At 41.8% G+C, this 20,850-nt stretch overlaps 1 protein-coding gene across 8 annotated transcripts in view; it reads right to left on the bottom strand.

Annotated features, from left to right (window-relative positions):
- The window catches only part of dab1a (DAB adaptor protein 1a), a 232,936-nt gene that overhangs the window by 18,235 nt on the left and 193,851 nt on the right, over positions 1 to 20,850 (bottom strand). For all 8 annotated transcript variants that reach the window (XM_082523995.1, XM_082523993.1, XM_082523996.1 and 5 more), the window contains 3 exons: positions 18,381 to 18,520; positions 16,617 to 16,715; positions 4,167 to 4,298 (listed from right to left, as the gene is read on the bottom strand). In XM_082523995.1, coding sequence (XP_082380121.1) covers positions 4,167 to 4,298; positions 16,617 to 16,715; positions 18,381 to 18,520 — 371 coding nt within the window. The remainder of the gene's footprint in view (positions 1 to 4,166; positions 4,299 to 16,616; positions 16,716 to 18,380; positions 18,521 to 20,850) is intronic.

Raw genomic sequence — 20,850 nt, 5'->3', positions numbered from 1 at the left:
ACATGACCCATTAAGAGACCCTGATCGCTGACTGTGACCCAAATACAGAACAGCTGTTTCTGGAGTAAAAGGTGGAAGAAAGCACATCAGTCAGGAGTGTGACCAAGAGCAGGTTCTGCTTTTTACCTTCACAGGGTTGTGCACTCTGAGGTAATCCTCCAGACTGAGGCTCTACTGTAATGTCTTGAACCATGTGAGGGACAACACTCACCGGAAACACCTGAATTGTGGTGCCAACTAATTAGATGTGGTTCCCCAAGACTTATCAAAGGGCCACCACTTCTAGACACTAGAGGACATCCAGTATGCATTGCAGGAAAACAAGCACAACTGGTTAGAACAGGACCATAGAGTGATTTAACTTAAAAGGAGAAGTCATCTAGGATAAAAATCAGGTTTCTTTGCATTTTACAGACAGAGTCGTGCAACATTTTAAATGCTCCTTGTAGATTTAACTTGTAATTCTGTAGATACATAGTAGAGATAAAAAAAAGAAAAAAAAGAATAGGCATTAGAAACTGCTGTACGGGATCTGACAAGTTTTCATTCTCAAAGATATATTACACAAAGTGCTCTTCTTTGATTATACTTCAACTTCTACCTACAGAAAGCTGATCCAGCAGAATACACCCTCATAATTTAAATTGCCCAAATAAAATTGTAACAGAAGAAAGACTAATTGTCTAGCTTTTCAGGAATCTTTTCACAGTATAAAAATAAGAAAAAATGTAATTCAATTTTGTTCATCACAACATCAGTCACTAGTGCTGTGGGATACTGCAGATTTTAGTATCGATCCGATACCAAGTAAACCAAGTGCTGATACCAGTACCGATACTTTTAACCTGTAAAGGCAGCTTATGTTCGGGAGACAGTGTGTGATGACTTAAGAGACGGCTCATCACCACTAACTCACTCTGATTTTTACGTTCTATAATACTTAGTTATCACAACAAAACACATCTTCCAACTTCTCTAAAGCGTTTTGGGTCAAATTCTGTTGTTTGACATGTTTCATAGTGCGTGTTTGAGGTGTATTGTTTAATTCCCCCAAAATCTATAATTTAACACAATTCAGTGGGCTACTTACTGAAACAAAGTATCGATCCTATTTGGCTAGTATCGATCCGATACCAATACCAGAGTTGGTATCGACACTATCGATATTTGGATTGTTCCGCCCACCTCTAACAGTCGCCTCAAGGCGCTTTATATTGTAAGGTGGACCCTACAATAATACAACAGAGAAAACCTCAACAATCATATGAACCGCTATGAGCAAGTGCTTTGGCGACAGTGGGAAGGATGCCAAAAATTCTGTGCCACTTTTTTTTCTGTGCCACTTCAAGTAATTAAACACTGACCTTGAGGCGTAAGTGACGTAACTCAGAACACGTAAGTATGTTTAAGACATTGCTGTCTGCACACTTTCATGGAAACGGGCAGGGGGTGAACACAGTCACTGCATGATCTATTGCTTCACGCAGCAAAAATTGTAGCCTTGTGTTACCTTTGTACCTCTTTCCTCGAATGAACAAAAGTGGTGACAACAAACCAGCGAGATGACTCACAACCTATAACTACTGTCACAGCGCAATAACAAAGAGTCTTATAGTACAACGGTCTTTCAAACCTAATCAATTATTGACTGGAGCTATGCGGAGTGCAGCCAGAGTTCATAGACTGAATGTTGTGCAAAATGTAGTTCTATTTTAGTGTTGGCTTTCTGCAAGATATTCTGAGCCGAATAAGGCACATGACATACACGCTGGGGTAAACTTCTCTCCCGCTGAGCCAACACTGAAACATACTGTCACTCTTTTAAATTCAGATCCGTTTTACATTTGACAATACGTGCTCTAATCCTCACTTTCTCTTGTGATTTCTCTCCCATTCTTTTTTGCTTTTCCTCGATCAAAACCTCAAGGTATGAAAAGAGAGTGAGCAGAGAAAATCACTGAATTCTAAAAGTGCTAATGCAGAAAACTTTGAGGAGGAGTGGCCTGCTCATAGGACCAGAGAGATGAGATAACCTCAGTTCAGCACAGATGACTAATTCATAGCCTACGGCAAACCTGATAAATGATTCCAACAAAAAGTAACGATAAAGACTTTTACTGCAGACACAGTTCTAATAAAATCTGCCCGGATCAGGATTTTAGAGCAGAAGATGAGTCTCCAATTCTACTAAATATTAATGCAAGAGATTCACTCTCATTGCCCAAATTGAATTCTGCTGTTGGTTGTTAGCGGAATATCTTGAGGATATTCCTGAACGTATTTCTTGGTGAACTGATTTTTGTTAAACCTGTCTTGTCTAAATTCAATTCAATTATTTCTGTTTTATGAAATTCAGAAAATCGTTAAATCTGGAAGTCATGTTGAAAACCTTTAGGAGAATTTACACGAGGAAGCATGTGCATTAGAAAAATGATCAGAAAAATAAAAACGAGGATGTGCAAAAGTGGACTACTTAGAGAAAAAGACTCATGTTGTTAACTTTGTTTAAATAATTTCTATGGGCTCAAAATAAAGGATTTACTGGCTAAATCTGTTACTGTGTCATAAATTATGTAATACATTAAACTACATTTGAACTCTCTGTAGCCTCTCTACAAATTGAAACCTAGGTTTTGAAACAACAAAGCGAGTCATGCTAATTACAGCTGCAACTTTTTTAGAAAAGTTATAACAATGACTGACAATCCTCTATTCACAATTAGAGTCTTGCTATCTTCACTAAAACTGGCTAAATAAAACATGTCTTTCTTGTCCTGAGACTTTGATTTGAGTGGTAAGCCAATTACTTTTGAACGCGACCTTAAATTGGCCTGTTCGGAACATCTTTAAGTCTTAGTCTTCATGACAACAGAGACACTTTGTTAAGTCACATCAAAGCAGTTACTTTCCAATTACAGCCTCGGCCATGAGCTCTGTGCCTCCATCCCTCTTATTGTCTGCTCCACAACTAATAGTCTGAGTGTTAGTGATGGCTGGTTCAAATCCTGAAAATGGAAGTAAAACATAATTATGACCTTTCCTCAGGCACACATCAGGCAAAAGGCAGCGTAGCTGACGGATGAGAACTTACCGTTGTGCTTCACTGTTACGCAGGGTAACATTTTCTGAACAACTGTTTTTTAATGGAAATGCGGCTGCTGTATTTGTGAGTGCAGACTGGCGCATATCTGTCTCAGTCAAAGAGCCACGGTTCATGGCCCTAGGAGGATGGATATGCCATTAGGGCTGGTGACACACACTCAAACCCTCATCGACTCACTATGGGAAATCAATATGGCTACAGAGAGAGCCAGCTGAATCCAGACGAAACAAGCCAGGCGCATACAACAACAGCAGCAACAATCATAAAAGGTCTGAAAGAAGTACTCAATATTATATAGAGTATGCCGACGCAGAACCGAAGCTGCGCTGTTCTGAACACACAAAACCTAAAGCTGCAGATCTACTCGGTAAACAGTTTGTTTGATGAACAGCACAAAGCGACATGAGCTGGTATTCAAGGGTCCTTATCTAAATGTCAAGAGGTTCATGTTACTGAGCAAAGAGCCTGATGAATCATAAATTAACCTAAACACAAAGAGAGCTGGGCTACACAACGTCTTTTTGTGTCGTTGGATGAAAAATCCATAAAATACCATATTGTTATTCATGCGGGGTGAGAGGAAACTATACTGAACATCCTCTGGGCTCTGTTTTCAGTTTTAGAAAATCTAAATCATGACCAACAGTTCAGAAGCGCCAAAGACTTCAAGCTATAACAGTGGAGTAGGACTGTAACATCAGCACTGGCCAGCATCACTTATTTACTATGTTTAGATTAGTGCCGTCAGCGTTAATCTCATTAAAATGACATTAACGCCATAACTGCATTAACGCGGCAAATCTCTATTAGCGAGTTAGTGCTGATCGCCCCGTGCGTGGGGCTGCAAGGCATCAATGCATTAGCGCGGTTAGCGCGGTTAGCTCGTTAACGCGTTAGCGCTGTCCAGCCCCATTCACGTCATTTTAACGAGAGTAACGCTGACAGCACTAGTTTAGATATTTCCAAATGTAAATGTCGGAAGAGCTCAGAAAATGGTGAAGGTGAAAGGTGGGGGTTTGGGTTCATTTTCCGCTTATTGGACTGAATGTACATAAATACTAACCGACTGCGCGGTTTTGATAGCCACAAAGCGGTGGTTCCCTTCTTTTCCACAGACATAGCCAAAGGCTCGGTGGTCCGTGATGTCCTTGGCAATGTAAGAGATCTCATGGACAGCATGGTGGTGTTGGAGGACCTGTAGCAGGGAATGACATAATGATACAGATGAGCTTTAAATTGTAAAGATGCAAACAAAAAGCCCTGTATTTACATATATATATATATATGTTTTAAAAACACATAAGAAGCAAACTGACTCTACGTCTTTATAAAAAGCAAGTTTATTTATTCTTTGTTAAAAATTTAACTGTCTGCTCCAAACCAGTAACTGAAAGTTAGGATGCACTCATCTATACTTCCAAACCATGTGGGAAGCATAATCATCTCATGTAAACCCCCTTAAGTATATACTCACAAAAACACACAGTCACACGGAGACCTTGTATCCTACATTAAATTGTTTCTAGCTCCCCTGCCCTCTCTAGTTTAGTCTGGGTGGGGAGTGCCAAGCTGGCATTGCCTGTGCCCCGTGGCAGATGGCACTGTTTTTTCCGAGGACAGAGGGGGGGATCAGTGACAATCACAGCTCGGCAAGCTGTCGACTTGATCACTTCATCTGTGCCCTCACTCACAACACGCACAAACACAAACACACGCTCACAATTCACAGCATAATATGCAATAGCCCCTCTGTTAGTCACACTAAATGTCTGCTTTGTTGTTATTGTCTATGCCAGATGCATGCTGGGAGCAGAGACACAGCGTCAACATAATAACCCAGTAGCCCTTGAGTGCATGCTAGGGGTTGGAGCCTTATACATCAGAGGCTAAACACACACATCTGCTCTCTCTGAAGCTACTCCAGAAGTGCGACATGGCAGAGTTGAGTCAGTTTTAAGCAGTTTGATTTGTATGAGCCAAAAATGACACGGGACCTATGACACACAAACACACACAGAGAGACACCAACCACCTCAGCAGAAACAGATAATCATTCTGTGAGTCATGTCTTCTAAATTTAATAATTGGAGTAATGATTGTTATTATCACCTCTGATTGACCTGAAATTGGCAGCTAAGGATGTACATGTGCACACACACACACACACACACACACACACACACAGCTCATTTGCAGAGGTTATTGAATTATCTCTGGGTGGGTGGTGCGGTGACAAAGAGGGACTCTGATTCAAAGAGAGCAGAGAATTAAATGACTGCATAAATTCAATTGCTTCACTTTGTCTTGGTAGCAAGTAGAGCTTAGACAGTAGAAAAATACATATAATCAATACCAGCTTTTTTAATAAAAAGCTGAAAACGTTCACAGAAGCTTTGGTCTAGTTAACGTCACTTTTTTAGCATTAAAAACATATTACTGACCTCCCTTTCTGGTTTTAGGTTCTCTGTGTGCTTGACATCTAAGACAAGTACAAAGGTGAAAGTGCCACCTTTCAGAAGAAAATTTAGTGCAATGGGAAGACGGCTTCCTCCCACCGTCCAAATGGACGGATGGGAAGATTCAATAAGTTATGATAAAGTAGCGGACCTCGGTTCTATCTGACATATCTGCCAAACTCTAATTAGAGTAGAAAAATAAAATCAAAACTCTACTCACAAAGGTAAAACAAGTTAAGATGCTGGTCGTGGAAGGAAATGACAAATTGAACTTTACACATATAATTTCAAATTTTGTCAAAACACCACTGAAGCTCCAAAACTAATGATGGAAATATTCAACACTTGATTTCACTTCATGAGACATTTATGCCAACAAGACTGTTACTAGCATTTTTATGGTGGTTTGAATGTTTTTGTAGTGTCATGCTAGAGAAAAGGGTAGAAAAAACAATGTGACAATGCTGCTTAAAAGCATTGTTTTCTTATCACAGGTAGTCGTGGATTACTTTGTCCAATCTGCCTGACTCTGCATGGATAAGCTGGATGTGTGTTGCCATAACTGTCCTCTGGTGGATAAATTACATAACGTGTGTTTCTCCCATTTCTTTAATTTTTCATTTTCATTTATCAGCTTATATACTGGCTGATGTCATCTAATGTTTTGAACATGGCCTGCTTTAGTTGGATATAGATGCTCAAACACTGCGTAAAAACAGGTGGATTCAAAGAGTTGACACTGGGTCTGAGGTCTGCTTTTCTCGCTGTTGATATGCTGTACCAGTCTCACAATCTTTCACACACAGCGTCGGTGTCTCTGAGGGACTGTGGACAGCATGCCCTTCAGCAGTTGCTGGCCACTGAACCAAGATATTCCTTGTTATTCTGGGAGTGAAGAGGGGAAACAGCAGGATACTGTCTCTCTAATATCTCCGATCGTCACATCTCTCTCTCCTGGAGGGGAGACATCATCAAAGGGCCTGTGGAGGCCATCCAGCCTTAAGCCAGTAGGAACAACATGATGGGAGATTAGCAGTTAAACTTAAAGATTTAATTAGCTTTTTTTTTATCAGATTCAAATCAGGTCTGGTTATTTAACCCAGGTTTCTTTATTTCTTGCTTTAATTCTGTAATATACGTGTGTGAAACAATATTTGAACTGAATTAAACATGGAAATAACTCCATTAGCTTGTCTTTTTTTTTTTTTTATGGCCTGTCCCGTTTGGCTCTTTTGCCATCAGAATTGTTGTCTAAAGGCAAAGAAAGATGCCCAACGGATTTACTTTACCAAACTGACCATCCCAGCCTTGCCGTAATGGTCCATTTGATTCACCTTTTATTGTTTATTTTATTTTCACTTAATGAATACGGGACAGACTTGACTGGAGGAAAGAAGGGGAGAAAGAAAGAGGGAAAGAGAAACAGCTGAGAAGAGGGACGGGGGAGAAGGGCAAAAGACAAAAACCAACAGAACGGGCAGAGAAAAAAAAATGCATATATCAATCACCTGGATCACCTGCTGAGAAAGAAAAAAGAAAGCAAGCAGAAGAGAACAAGAGTAATAGAATAAACAACATCACAATGATATATGGGAATATGACAGTAAATACTAAATGTTAAACATTATTGTGCAGCACATAAGATCAACAGAACACAGTGTGCTTTGAGGTAGGAGCCAAAAAGGGTGTAGTTTGTGGGTGTGATCACCCGTGTGTACACCTGTGAGCATGGACGCGCTTGTTTTTTGTTTTTTTAAAAGGTTCCTTCATGTAATAATCTGCTAGAGGGTGTGGGGGGGCCACAGCCCCGTCCTCCAGGGCGTGAAGCAGGTGTGGAGGAGATCAAAACTCCAGACATCCAGAGGCCCCCAGAACACAAGAGACCAAGGAAGACCAACAGAGGGGCAGCTGCGCCACTGTCCCGGAAAGAGCTGAGGAGAGTCCCAGATGAGGGCTCACTCAGCAGCCGCGGAGCAGAAGCCAGGGGGAGTTGCAGTGACGCGCCCGTGAGCTCCGCCGGCAGCCAGCTGCGCCTGAGTGACCGAGCCCCAGGCCGAGAGGCCGGGGGCACCCCACCTCCGAAGTGGCCCGAGCGAGCCCCAGGCTCCAGGCCCCGATAAGCGGCCGCCAAGGAGTGAGCCGGTGTGTACCTGGACGCCCATCCCCGGACACAAAGAACCACCAACGCACCGATGTCTGAGGGGGTCCGCCACTGGCAGGGGAAGTGGTGGTAGGGGGAGATAGGCCTCCAAACCTTGGAGGGCCTGAGATGTCCCCAGAGAGGTGGCGCCTGACACCCAACCTGACATATAGACACAGACATACAGGCACACACAGATACAAACATCCATTCCCATACTCATGCTCTCATATGCACTTACTCCACACTCAACCAACGTGGAGACAGACATAAAGAGACGTTGTACACACGATCACACTCCCCAAGCGTACTCTACAAACCGGGTCTAGGTGCCCCCGCCCCTGGAGGGGGGAACTGCACCCAGACCCAGGTGGTGTTTCCCTTTTCCCTGCGGTGGGGGGAGGCAGACCGCCCCGACTCCGCAGCAGCAGGAAGGCTCCACACTCCAGACCGCAGTCGGACGGCCAACTCCTCCTCCTAGTCCTAGCCCCCCTGCTCCAGCAGGTCGCAGAGAACGGGGGTGAGAGAAGACTCCGAACCTCCCTCCACCCGCTCATTGTAATGTTGATGCATGTGTGTTCTAAGGTGCATTTAAAACCCAGGAGGGCATGGAGCTACCTGCCAGAGAGCAGCAGGTAAGCGCATGGTCCCTCCTGCTAGCCCTCAATGTCTACGTGTATTTAAAATTGAGAGGTGGGCAACGATGCCAGGGGTGGGGTGTACACCCTGATGGTACTTTGGACTCCGTGTATCGTGCCCACCCCCAAGATCCTATATGTATGTGTAATGAGAGTGTGAGTAATGTGAATGTCTAAGTTGTGGGATAAAATTGAGGCAGAGGCAGCCAGAAGGGGACAGGGGGGGGGGGGGGGGGGTAGCCTCCTCTGCACCCTGGTGACATACCCCTACTCCAAGGCCCTGCATGTGTGGGTGGTTGTGGTGGAGCGGGAAGAGGGAGGCAGCTGGAGATGGGGAGGGAAGGAAGGGAGGGGCAAGTGACCCCTCCCTGGGGCCAGCTCCCCCGCTGACCCCAGTAGGCACCCCCATACTCCGCGACCCGCCAGGGAAAGGGGGCCCAGGCCCATCCAGACCGGGCCCAGTGCAGCAGCGCCGCCCCGCCCCACAGAGCCCGGGACAGTCCACCCAACCCCACCACAGAGAAAACTGCACCCACCCCACCATCCACTCATCTTCCAGACTACATAAGACAATAAACACCCAGGCTGAGATCTTCCTCCACCTCTCCTGTATCTCCCCCTCCTGCAGAGGGAGCTCCTGAGGAGAGGAAAGCTCCTGCAAGATGTGACAATCTCCCTCACCAGTTGAAGAGCCCCCCAGGTGGCTCGACGCACCGGCGGCACCCTGCTCCAGGGCTGGGCCCCCATGCACCCACCCACCCACAACACACCAACCAGGACCCAAGCCCCCGAGGCCCGGTCCGGGTCCCAGCCCAGAGACGGAGCGCCCCCAGAACCTCACGCCCATCCCGGACCCACCCAGGGGCAGCCAGGCTACCAGGTCAGTAACTAGGGCTGAACGATATATCGCATTTGCGATAATATCGCGACATGATCAAGTGCAATTTTCTAACCGCAAAGGCTGCGATTATACTGCGATTATAAGGCTGTCCAAATTACTACCATATCCCAGAATTCATAGCACGGCCCAGCCAAACTCCAGTTTCCAGCAATGGCGGCCGCTACTAAGTTTTAAAATTACTCATACTAATCTTTCTGGGTCACAAAATAAACTTTTAACATATTTTCAGGCGAGAAAGTAGTTGTGTAAACATCAAATATCTGCTCGGTTTATCAAGATATCCCATATTTGCAAAAGTGCTTCGACGTTTTCAGAGGCGTCTGCTACCCACCAGCTCGACAGCTAGCCGGGAGCTCGAGGATTACTGATGCGGCCGAGAACGGCACAACTCCCGGCACATCATTTTCAGATCACCGCGGAGTTTCGCTGCTCGGGTTAAATGTAATATATAAGTCACTTAGACAACCTAAAAATGTTATTGTTGGGCTTTTTTCAGTGTTTTGTTTGTTCGTGAGTAAATCGGTTTGGCTGAGATTAAAGTTATTAGATTAGATAAAATAAAACTTTATTAATCCCCCGGGTGGGTTCCTCCTTGGTTTTCACACAGCTGACTAAACGTCAAACAGAAAACTTATTAAACAGAAGTATGAGACAGTCGAGAATTTACACCAGTGTCTGGTTATATTTTAGATAGCAAGAAGCAGACGGCCGAGTTTATTAAACTCCACCGAGACAGTGGTGACGCTAATCAGAACTAGCCTTCTGATTAGCTAATCAGAAGGCTAGACCGTCCAATTTCACGCCTTTAAACTTTAAAGGCGTGTTTGTGTGTGTGTTTATACAATTGCTATTATGTTTGCACTTTATGTGTAATGTTACTGACTGCAGAGATCAGTAAGATGTGTGTATTTTTTATTTATTAGTTTTATTTATTTAATATTATTTTTTAATTGAATGACTGTCTAGTAGTTCACAGATGTCGAAAAACTGAGTGTGGTAAAGCCACTGATTTTTTTTTATGTATATTTCTGCAATCTGCACATTGTACTGACTTTCATTTTAATGTTTACACCAGGGTTCCTTGTCAGCACTTTATGCTCAGATGTTTGTAAGCTAAAAATAAACTATTGTGTATGTTCAAATATACTGTTGTGATTGAAGAAGTTAAATAAAAATGTCAGTCATCAATTCATGCATCACCTCATGTCATCATAACAGAGGTCTGTCTTCCAGGAAAGAACAGTTTAAAATTAATGTAATATAGTATTGGCCATACTATATGATGTATTGCTTGTCTTTGTTTAATAATACAGAAGACAAAGACCTTAAAAAATAATCGCATATCGCATCGCAATCGCAATATTGGGGCAAAAAAATCGCAATTAGATTATTTTCCATAATCGTTCAGCCCTATCAGTAACCCACGTCCGTCAGCACAGACCCTCCCCTAGCCCCGCTGCACGCAGCCGCGAGGAAACAGTCACCGGAGAGCCAACAGAGCCCCTAACCGGACATGACCGCTACCCCGGGTTGAGCCCCCCAAGGAAGATGCCTCCGGGGAACCCCCCGACGCCCTAAGCCTGTCCCTACCCCCACACCAATCACAACAGTGAAGGCGGGACCAAACTATGACCCCCCACCCCCACTAGGTGATGGAGCTGATCAAAGGAGCCCAGAGCAATTGATCTGATGTGGTGGCAGAGGCTGTATCAAGACTAATGTAATCTAATAGATAATTTCTATATTGGTTAGAATTAAGATTATTTTTATTTTTCCAGTTCATGAGGACAGTTTTCTTGGCTATGCATAGGGCAGTGAAAACCATATGGGCGATATTCTTTTCTGAAGTGACATTATCTAAGCTGCCCAACAAACACACTAAGGGGGAAGTTGGAATGTTACATTTCAGACACTTCGATAAGTCTTCACATATCTCGCGCCAAAACTTCTGAACTGGTGGACAGAACCAAAGAGCGTGGATATAATTGTCCGGTGAATTGGTTTGGCAGTGTGAGCAGTTGTTGGTAGACGTAAAGCCCATCTTGAACATCCGATGACCTGTATAGTGCACTCTATGTAATATTTTGTATTGAATTAATTGAAGACTGGGATTTCTAATTAGATGAAAGGTTTTTAAGCAAATCTGAGACCAGAAGTTTAGGAGTTTAGCTTGTCTATATAGAATAAAGTAGCACACTTTTTACTTTTTGAGCGTATTTTTTGAGAAAGGCCATTATTTTTCCTTTGTTAGACATTAATCACGGTGAGCTGACTTAGGTTAGCATGGTCTGAGAAGCATGCATGCTGGGTTAACTGGTTAGTCTTGTGTGTGGATCTTTGCGTGTGAGTGATTGTCTGTCTCTCTATGCTAGCCCTGTGATGGACAGGAGTTCTACATCTCACCCTGTAACAGCTTGGGATAGACTTCAGCTATTCCACAACCACCAAGTTGGACAAGTAAATAAATTGAATGCATATAAATCGTGTAACTTTTATTTATGTATTATTTTGTAAATTCAAGTACATTCTGAAGATCTGGCGCCATGTTATCTGGCCGTAGCCATGCACCTGCACTACTCTGTTCATAATAGAATAAAGGCTGAAGCTACAGCAGGAGATTGAAATGATCAGAGCACTTGTGGCCTCTCTGTAGGTGTGTTTAAAAAGTGCTGGCGGCTAATATTAATAAACCAGAGCACAGGGTGTAGCAAACTTTCATTCGCAATCACTGGTTTAAGGTCACTACATCAGAAAACTGTATGAATATAGAATCAAAGAAAGAAGCATGATACTAATTTTAATACTATATACGCACAGTTCATCATGCATTGGCTGAAAATAATGGATCATGTAAGTGAAATTAAAAGGACACAATACTGAGGTGTTTTTTTCCTCAACTAAAGGCACTAAAGATGTGACTATAACCATATTTTATGAAACAGATTTTGAACTAAAAATCTGTAATACTAATTAGGTCAAAGTATTACTTCCCTGTTAACTCTGACTATATGTCAAAGTAAAACTAATTAGGTTAAGATATGCTCTGACAGACATAACCCCTCTAATATGCTAAAATCAGGCAAGCTATGAATTAACACTGGTGTGTGATTTGTGATGTGTACCCACCCCTGGCCAGTGTCAATCAGATCACATATAATCCTTAATGTGTGTAAGGATTTCCCTTTTTTCTAATCTTTTCCTAAAGTACTTTTTAAGATTAAAGCATAAACCTACATGTCTTTTTCTATTTTTTGCATTTGATTAAAAAATAAAAAGCAGCGTCCTGTGCCCACCTCTACACTGTAGATCAAGAGAGTCCACTGTTTTAAATAAAAAGAGTTTCCGTCAGATGAAAAATAATTGCATACTTGGAATTTCAGAAATTTTGATTATCACTGGTGGTTTATATTTCTTTTAAATATTTGTTTTTAATCAGCTACATTTATTATGGGAACTTCATATTAAACATTAAATTGATTTAAAAAGCACATCTGCAGTGATTCTTTAAAGTTTTGGAAAAGCATCTGAACATCAAACATAAAATAAATGTATTTAAATTTTAATTGTAGAAGGAAAAGAGGGATGATGATGATATAACAAATGTGATTTTCTGTCTGAATGCTTGTTTTGAATAGATTCATTGTGACATTTATAAATAGGAGCCCACTCGTAGAATATATTATTATGTAAATGTAGTATATGTTTAGCACAAATGTAGGGTATTTGTGCCAAACACAAAGACAAATCAGTACAGAAGGATGGTGGATACGTGATATAGCTGGTGGCATATCAATGACAGCTTAGAGCACGAGTCCAGTTTATTTTCAACCCGGCTTAGTTTCCATTGTGGCTCCTGCTGAGTCTCCTGCTAACTTTGCATTTGTGTACAACGAATGCATGAGTGAGGATAACATGCACTCTTGTTTGGCCTCATTCTTAATGGTGAATTAGTTTGTAGTTACGTTGTGACCACCTGGCTTCTCTCCAACAAGAAGTCAAGGACCATTTACGCAGACAATGTTCAACTTCCACGTGAAAGAGTCTGGATGTGAAAAGGCTGAGTTGTGTTTGACAAACAGATGCCAGAGCTGTTGGAAAATAGAGTTCAGGGACACAGAAATTGCTTTATCAGACCTGTTCGCTCTTTAACCACACTGACAAGGTTTTAAGGCAACAGTGGGGAAAGATGGTTGCATACCATGTTTAAAGATGTTCGTGATAAACATCAGAGCAACAGATCTGTTTGATTTCTTAGGCACAGTCTGACCTAAAACTTGATCTAACCCTCTGCCTTCCAATGTAAAATGGGCCAAGTTCGAATTCCAATTGGTGCTCACAACCTTCCTGGTGTTTTGCCAGTGGAGCAGTTTTCTTACCGCATGCTTAAAAATGATCGAATACCAGCTTAAGTTTGGTAACATTACAAGGCTATAGGTCTATTTTCGTATTAAAACCTAAAAAGAATTTGTCACACATCAGTCAGCACATGTTCATAGATAGTTGGGATTTAATACAAATTTTGATGTCAAAAATCACATTCCTGTATCCCCTGTTTGCCACCTTTTCTCATCCTTAGTGTAAAACGATTAATGATGAAACTTGTTCATTGAAAACAAGCACTGCTTAATTCACAGCCACCCCCCCAAGGCTCATCCTATGGCCTTCTCTAATTTCAGCCCCTTTCATTCCTCTAGCCCCACAGACCAAATAATACTATAAATTGGGTAGGTCCATTCAGTGACAATATATCTGATAAGACCCAAATGAAATTTATTGAATTGTCTGGACGCCAGTTGTTTGTAGTCTTTTCTACTGGCAGAAAAGTTGATCTTTCTGATTTCACTCTCTGAGGAGCAGCGAGCAAACTAACCATTTCAGCAATTCACTCATGCTAGTTTTTCATCTGCCTTGGTATTGTCTCCTTTCTGAGACTTGGCCAGAGGGGTTGAAGAGGGTAGTAATGCACAAGTGTCTCTATGTATATGCACATGTGTGTGTTTTAAGAGAGAGGCTGACAGGAAGAGAGGCATGCTGGCCTGCCCTCTGTTAGATTAATGTCTCCCCTCTTATTCTCCTCCATCTCAAGCACCACCTCCCTCCATCCTGCACGACCTTCCCTACTCCAAGAGAGAGGCCATCCATCCATTCGTTCACCCATACATCCATCCGCCCATCTGGCTGACTGATGCACAGGAGGGGAATGAGACTGTCAAGATCCCTGAACCTCAGCAGAGTCATTCTCTCTTTCTTCCCGTCTCCCTCTCTCCCTCCCTCCTTTGCCATTAGGAGTGGTTGAAGGGCTGATAGTAAGGACAGCATATCTCTATAGTTAATATTAATGTGCAGAGACAGAGGACAAGGTCTCCCTGTAGAAAGCTTTACTTTGACATATGCTTACTGATTCTCCACCTATCCCTCTAACTCTGTTTCAGTCTGCTTCTGCTCCTCAATCACGCGCTTCCTCTATTTATCTTTTTCACATCCTTTTTTCCCCTCCTCCTTCCCCTTGGACTTTTCTTGCTTCTTCTCCTCCCAACTCTAGCTCTCTACTTCTGCATCTATCACTCACTTTTCTATTTAGCTCTTGTTATCCTTCAGTGTCTAAATTTTGAGCCATCAAGAAGAGAAATACGATAAGGATTATGAGTGTTATAAGAAGAGGTACAAAGGATTGAATGTGCTTGTATTCAACATGGCTGCCACGTGGGTGGTCGTTGTTTACTGAGTCTTGCCTGTCTAATACAAGGTACTTTTGAATCACTGCTGGGTACACACACATACAGTGTCAGCTCATTCCGGCTCCCGACAAAGTGTAAATCTTAGGCTTACCGTGTCACCCACTAAAGCTCGGTATGGAGCGGCGAGCTTTATATTCTATCTAAACCAGTCTACATTCACAATCAGACACACTCAGAGCCAGACAGTGAAACAGACAGCTCACGCTGCATATGTACACATCAAAAAACAGTTGCTGTATTATGTTTAAAAAATAAGCCTGGTTTTCTGGAGCTGCCAAGATGAATATAAAAACAAACATATGGAAAGAATTGCTGCAGCACAACTCAGCCAAACACCTCAAAATAACAACATTAATTCGTTGGGACAGATTTTTACACGCTTATAGAATTTAACTCTTTTCCCACATAAAGGCAATATTTGATGACTTCCTCTGGACCCCTAACGAAAACATAAACAAATATCAAAAAGGATTTGGTTTGACAACCACTGCAATATTTTCCCTGTTTTTCCAAGGGCAGACACCACCCTCATTAACTTTTGATGCAATATGAGAGAAACTTCTTTAAGGGTTACTCCTAGTAGGCTTTCAAGGGGTAAAGAGTTAACAGGGAAGTAATTCTGCATTATTAGACACAGAAAACAGGGGAAAAAGGCCACTTTAGTCACCAGAGGACCCATATTCTTGGAAAGGTAGATATTATAGTTCTTGATTAAGGATACAATGACAGGTACCACAGGTTTGAGCCTAAATAACACCAATCAAATAATCCTAAACAAGCCTGGTCATTTTCCCTGATTTACAATCATATTTACTCTGCAATGGCATTTAAAGAACCCTGTGTAGGTTATAGGCATTACCTATTACCATAGATGGAATATGGTAGTCATAATTATAATAACCTGCAACTATGTTTTTGTATGCACTTCCAAGGAATCCGTTATGTGCAACGGCCTTGTTTCTACAGTAGGAGTAGTAGATTTGAGCTGGGAAGCAAGAGGAAGGAAGGTCCATTAAATTTGTTCCAATGCAAACCTCCACTAGAAGCCACTAAATCCTACACACTGGCCTTTCTATAACTACATTAATCTTCTTCTCTACTTGCGTCTGCTTCAAATTTATCTACGGGTTGCGGGTACTTGCCAGTAAATTCAATATTACACTTCTTGTTTTATTGCTTTTTTGCATGGATTTAAGTAAGTCTTAGATCTTATCAGCCACTGGGAAAAACGCCTAGCAAATTAAGTGATAGAGGGAGAGTCAGGGTCAGTTAACAGACAGTAAACAGAGCTAAAAAATGAACCAGGGGATTGACTGAAAACAGTCGATGAAGTCTGGACAGATCATATCGGTTAACCAAAGAAGAAGCCATGTAAGATGGAAAATGCCTAATCCTGGGGCATAATATAAAACCAGTGTAGTTGCTGTTTGCACACAGGAAGACAATGGGACGGCCATGTTCTCTCATCTACTGAGGCCTTGTTCTCAGGGTTTCAATTAGGGCCTCCTGATTTCCCCAGGGGCCCCTCCCTCTTATGGAGATGCCTCATTAATAGATGAAACACAAGTGCACGGACACACAAACACACACACAAACACAGACCCACAAGTAAAGAGAATCAAATTTGCTTCAGAACTTACCCCTGACTTCTCATCAAAGATTTTGATCCCTCCAAAGGAAACGGTCAGGAACACCTTCTGTTTGTGTTCTCCTTTAGACCGTGCTGCTGCAGCTATTCCCTGAGGATGCACACACACAGAAACACAATCCATACAACCATGTCAGAAGCAGTATAGAAATGTACATGCAGTTGCCAACAACTGTCAATAAAGGTAATAACTATGTGTTTGAAAAATCAGCAATGAGTTTCATATACTGGCATCAATTTATAATCTTTAAATTATTTGTGGCAGGTTTCTCATTTATTCTCATCCAACAAACAACACTTTACTATATTGTGTACCAGGGCACCATGCATTCTTTCTACAAAACGACTAGGGATGATGTGAAAGGAGATCGATATCAATTACTAGTTTATTGAGAATGTCAGAAATGTTATGATAGTTTTTATTTAATAATAAAAAGTTGCTTTGCTTAAAAATAGCTTGCTGCTGAATGGAACAACTTAATTTATATAACTTGTTTAAAAGCTTTGGGAACGTGCTTTTAACACAGTACAACTGCTACGATGCACTCAGCATACAGTCAAACGACATACTGATTATTTATAGCTGTAAGTATATGTAAAGGTTTAAGTTTCTCTCCATTTTCACCTCGTCACCATTTGCATAGGCGAGTCACAAAAAGAAGACAGGAGAGAAGCAGGATCACAAAAACGACAGATTCCGAATAGAAAAGGGAGGAGCAGTATGAAAGAAAAGGTGGAGAGATCAGAGAAAAGGAGTTGATGGATTTTCTGTCTGAATAAATGAGGAGGAGGGAAGCTGTTTGATCAATGAGCTGTCGGTCCTCTTCTCACCCTTACGGGTCTCCGCTGGATAGAGTTTTCACTACACGTAAACAAAGCGTAAATGTAATTTTCTCAATTCAAATATCTCCTGCAATATGATTTAAAGGGAAATTAATAATGAATGAGGCACTCTTCACTCCGACAGCGTTTTCAAACTCTTTCAGCATACATTTGTAGAGACAAGATGCAAAATCTAGGTTTTGTTTAAAGATGCGACTTCTTGGGGAAAAATTTCAACATTTTTTATGTAACAGAATTTCAAAGCCTGTTTTTCATAATTCTGCAATCAATTATTTCAGAAAACAAGGTCGTTCATTAGGCCTGAATAGAAAATGGCCTATTTTTCTTCATCTTCATCCTCACTCATGTCTCTCTTTCACCTATCATCCAAATGATTCCCCTCCTATATGCCATCTCCTCGCTGCTAACTGCCCCATCTGTCTACCCCTCCCTCTAATTGTTTCTGTCCTTGCAAATGAGACATTCATCCCAATCCCCTTCTCATCCATATGGCTAACCTCCTTTACTTCCTCTTGCACTGATCATCGTCATCCCTATAAATTATAACAACCCCATTTTCTATCCTTCCTATTCAACTTCTCGCTTATAGCAATTTGCATAGAAAGACGGCAACAAACTCTATATGCATCCGCACACCGTCAAAAGCGCAGTAATGCTATGATGAACAAAACATGCATATTTAAATGTTGAACTTCAGAATATGCATGAAGCTGGCAACTGATGTCTTTTGTGGGTCACAGAACTACATGCAGCTGCAGGCTGTAATATAACATTAATTCTGGGTGTTGACGTCCTCTGGTTTTTTTAATTGCTCGCAACTACCGTGGAAAGTTTGTTTTAACAGCGAGTTTAAAATGGTACAATTAATTTGTAATTTGAGACAGATCAAGAGGAGGAGAAATACTCTTCTTACCTTGAGCTTCATCATCGAGTCCTGGCAGAGTTTGTCTCCACGGGCGGCGGTAACCTCGTCCAGGCCAATGAGCTTGGCCTTGTAGCGGACGCCATCGCCCTTAAAACGCCTGATGAGAGCTGTCTCGCTGCGATCCTGCCCTGCAGACACACATACACACTCACTTTGCAGTCTACAGTACATCTTCAAGTCAAGGACCTCAATCTACCTCAGACCAGTGCTATTACCTCAGGATCATCAATCACACAAACCCCAGAATACTTCAACAGTAAAGAAAAAAAAAACCCAACTATGGTATAGTTTAAAGCCACTAATGTCCAAAACTAACTCAGATCACATGCACTGAACTGTGGTATCATATGAATGATAATGGGCAGTACACTCATTGACGCTCAGTGTTTGGCAGGATTAGACGAAACTCTGACTGTTCACATCTTTGGCCATTTCTCATACAAAATAATGGTGTGACATTTCCTCCTTATCTCCCCCGTCTCCAGCAGTCCCTCGTCTCTTCTCACTTGCTACTGTGTACCAGATTGCCAGCACTGTGCGCATGTATTAGTAAGTGTCAGCGATGGCGTGCATGTGTTGACCTTGCTCTTGTCCAGGAAGTCTCTGTGTTATCTCCTCCAAACCTCTTTACACACAATACAGAGCACAGAGAGAGGGAGAGAGAACAGTTACTCATAAGGACAAACTCTTTTGTGTCATACTCTCTCATTCTTTCTTCCTCTCAGTTTCTATTTCTCTGACCTGCAGCGTGCACGCACACACCAAAAGTTGTACAGACAAACACCAGAGCATCTCTGCATGTCTCCATGTTCTGTTTTTGAGTGTGTATATGCGAGACTTTGAGTGTGATTCTGAGAGAGAGGCATAATGATAATGCAGCATATTCAGATAATATATTGAGGCATTAGTTCTGTACTCTATAAGAGCGTGACTCTTGGAAGGTCACAGCCGGAGTGATGGAGAGGTCCCACTCCTCCTTTCGTCTTTCTTTCACACTCCCTCCATTCACACCGAGTCCCTACAGCGTTGCAGCATAAGAGAAATGTGCCCTTTTAAGACCATCACGTTACGTGCAGCTATTGAATCATTTTTGTGCAACACAAACCTCCCACGACTTCGTTTGTGTGCCCTGACGCGAAAACAAGCGAACACGAGTATTTTTTAAATCTGCATTTGAATCAATCAATCAAATGATTTAACAAGTTGGAAAGTATTTGAGGACAATTCAATATAAGGCCTCGTTATCACACGATGGTCGGTTAGCCTTTGTATTAATAACCCTGCTTTGTTAAAACCGCAAATAGAAACGTCCAAGGCTGCCACAGATTATTTTGTGAATATTAATTTGTCTAAGAAGCTTCATCCTATGGGAAGAAAAACTTGACAAACTACAAGAAAGGAAAAAAAAACCCCACTTACACTTACTATTTTCCATTGATAAAAAAATAACATACACATAGAGAGACACACACTCAAAGGCTGCAGATGAACTCATCCCTCTGAATCATTTAACAGACACACTCAGTCACACTGCTACTTGGAGTAAATCACAACTGTCTGTCTCATAGTCCTAAGAGACAAAAGAGCCGAAGAATATCAGTCCTTATTTTGAGGAGAGTAAGAGAGAGCAGCTCTCTCTACTGTGTCACGTCTCAGCATATCTGAGATCAAAGTAAGTGACTAAACCTCTGCAGGACTGTGTTGTTCAACAAGGAGATGTTCATTTTGGAGACATTTAAATATTGCCTTCATTAAATATGAAACGATGCTGTAAAACGAGCGCGCACACACACACTCATATAAGTATGTTGACAATAATACTCTGGTAGTGTGATGGCAACCCCCAGATTTCCACACCCACTAGTTCCACATCATCTCTTCTCACTGTGACAATGACATGAAACATACTGCACGAGCTGTCTGTCAGGAAACATTCACAAAAAAATCGCTCCAGATCTCAAAAAGTGTCAAAAACCTTTCTTCACTGTGCAACAAACTAACAACTCTCTGAAGCTGAGGTTTGATTAATACAATTATTTTTTTAGAGGGGGAAAATAACAAACAGTGAAATAAAACACATTCTTTTTACTACAGGACTAATTACTTGATCACAACTGCCCCATGAACAAACAATAAGATTTATTTTCAATTCAGCGAATAAACTGAATAATATTCAAACACTGACATGCTCTAACAAGGCCCGACACTCTTGTACTTGTTTGTGTCGTGATTCTGGTCACAGTTTCAGATTTTTAACACCTCTAATCCAAACCTTCAATTCCAGTAAGCAAAAGCGTTTGCACTGGTAGGAAACCAAGTACACCAGGCTGAATGTGAAATCCATAAAGCGCAATTTAGAAAACATCCACAATATTCCCACTTCATGGCGTGTTCACAAAAATCACTGAATCCTAAAAAAATGTAGCATGTGTGTTCCTGACAGAGAAAGTGGGGTCAA

The sequence above is a fragment of the Aulonocara stuartgranti genome (assembly GCF_965226115.1).
Source record: "Aulonocara stuartgranti genome assembly, chromosome: 23".
Lineage (NCBI taxonomy): Eukaryota > Metazoa > Chordata > Actinopteri > Cichliformes > Cichlidae > Aulonocara > Aulonocara stuartgranti.
Note: the sequence above shows the minus strand (reverse complement) of the source record. Positions and strands in the feature narration are given on the sequence as shown.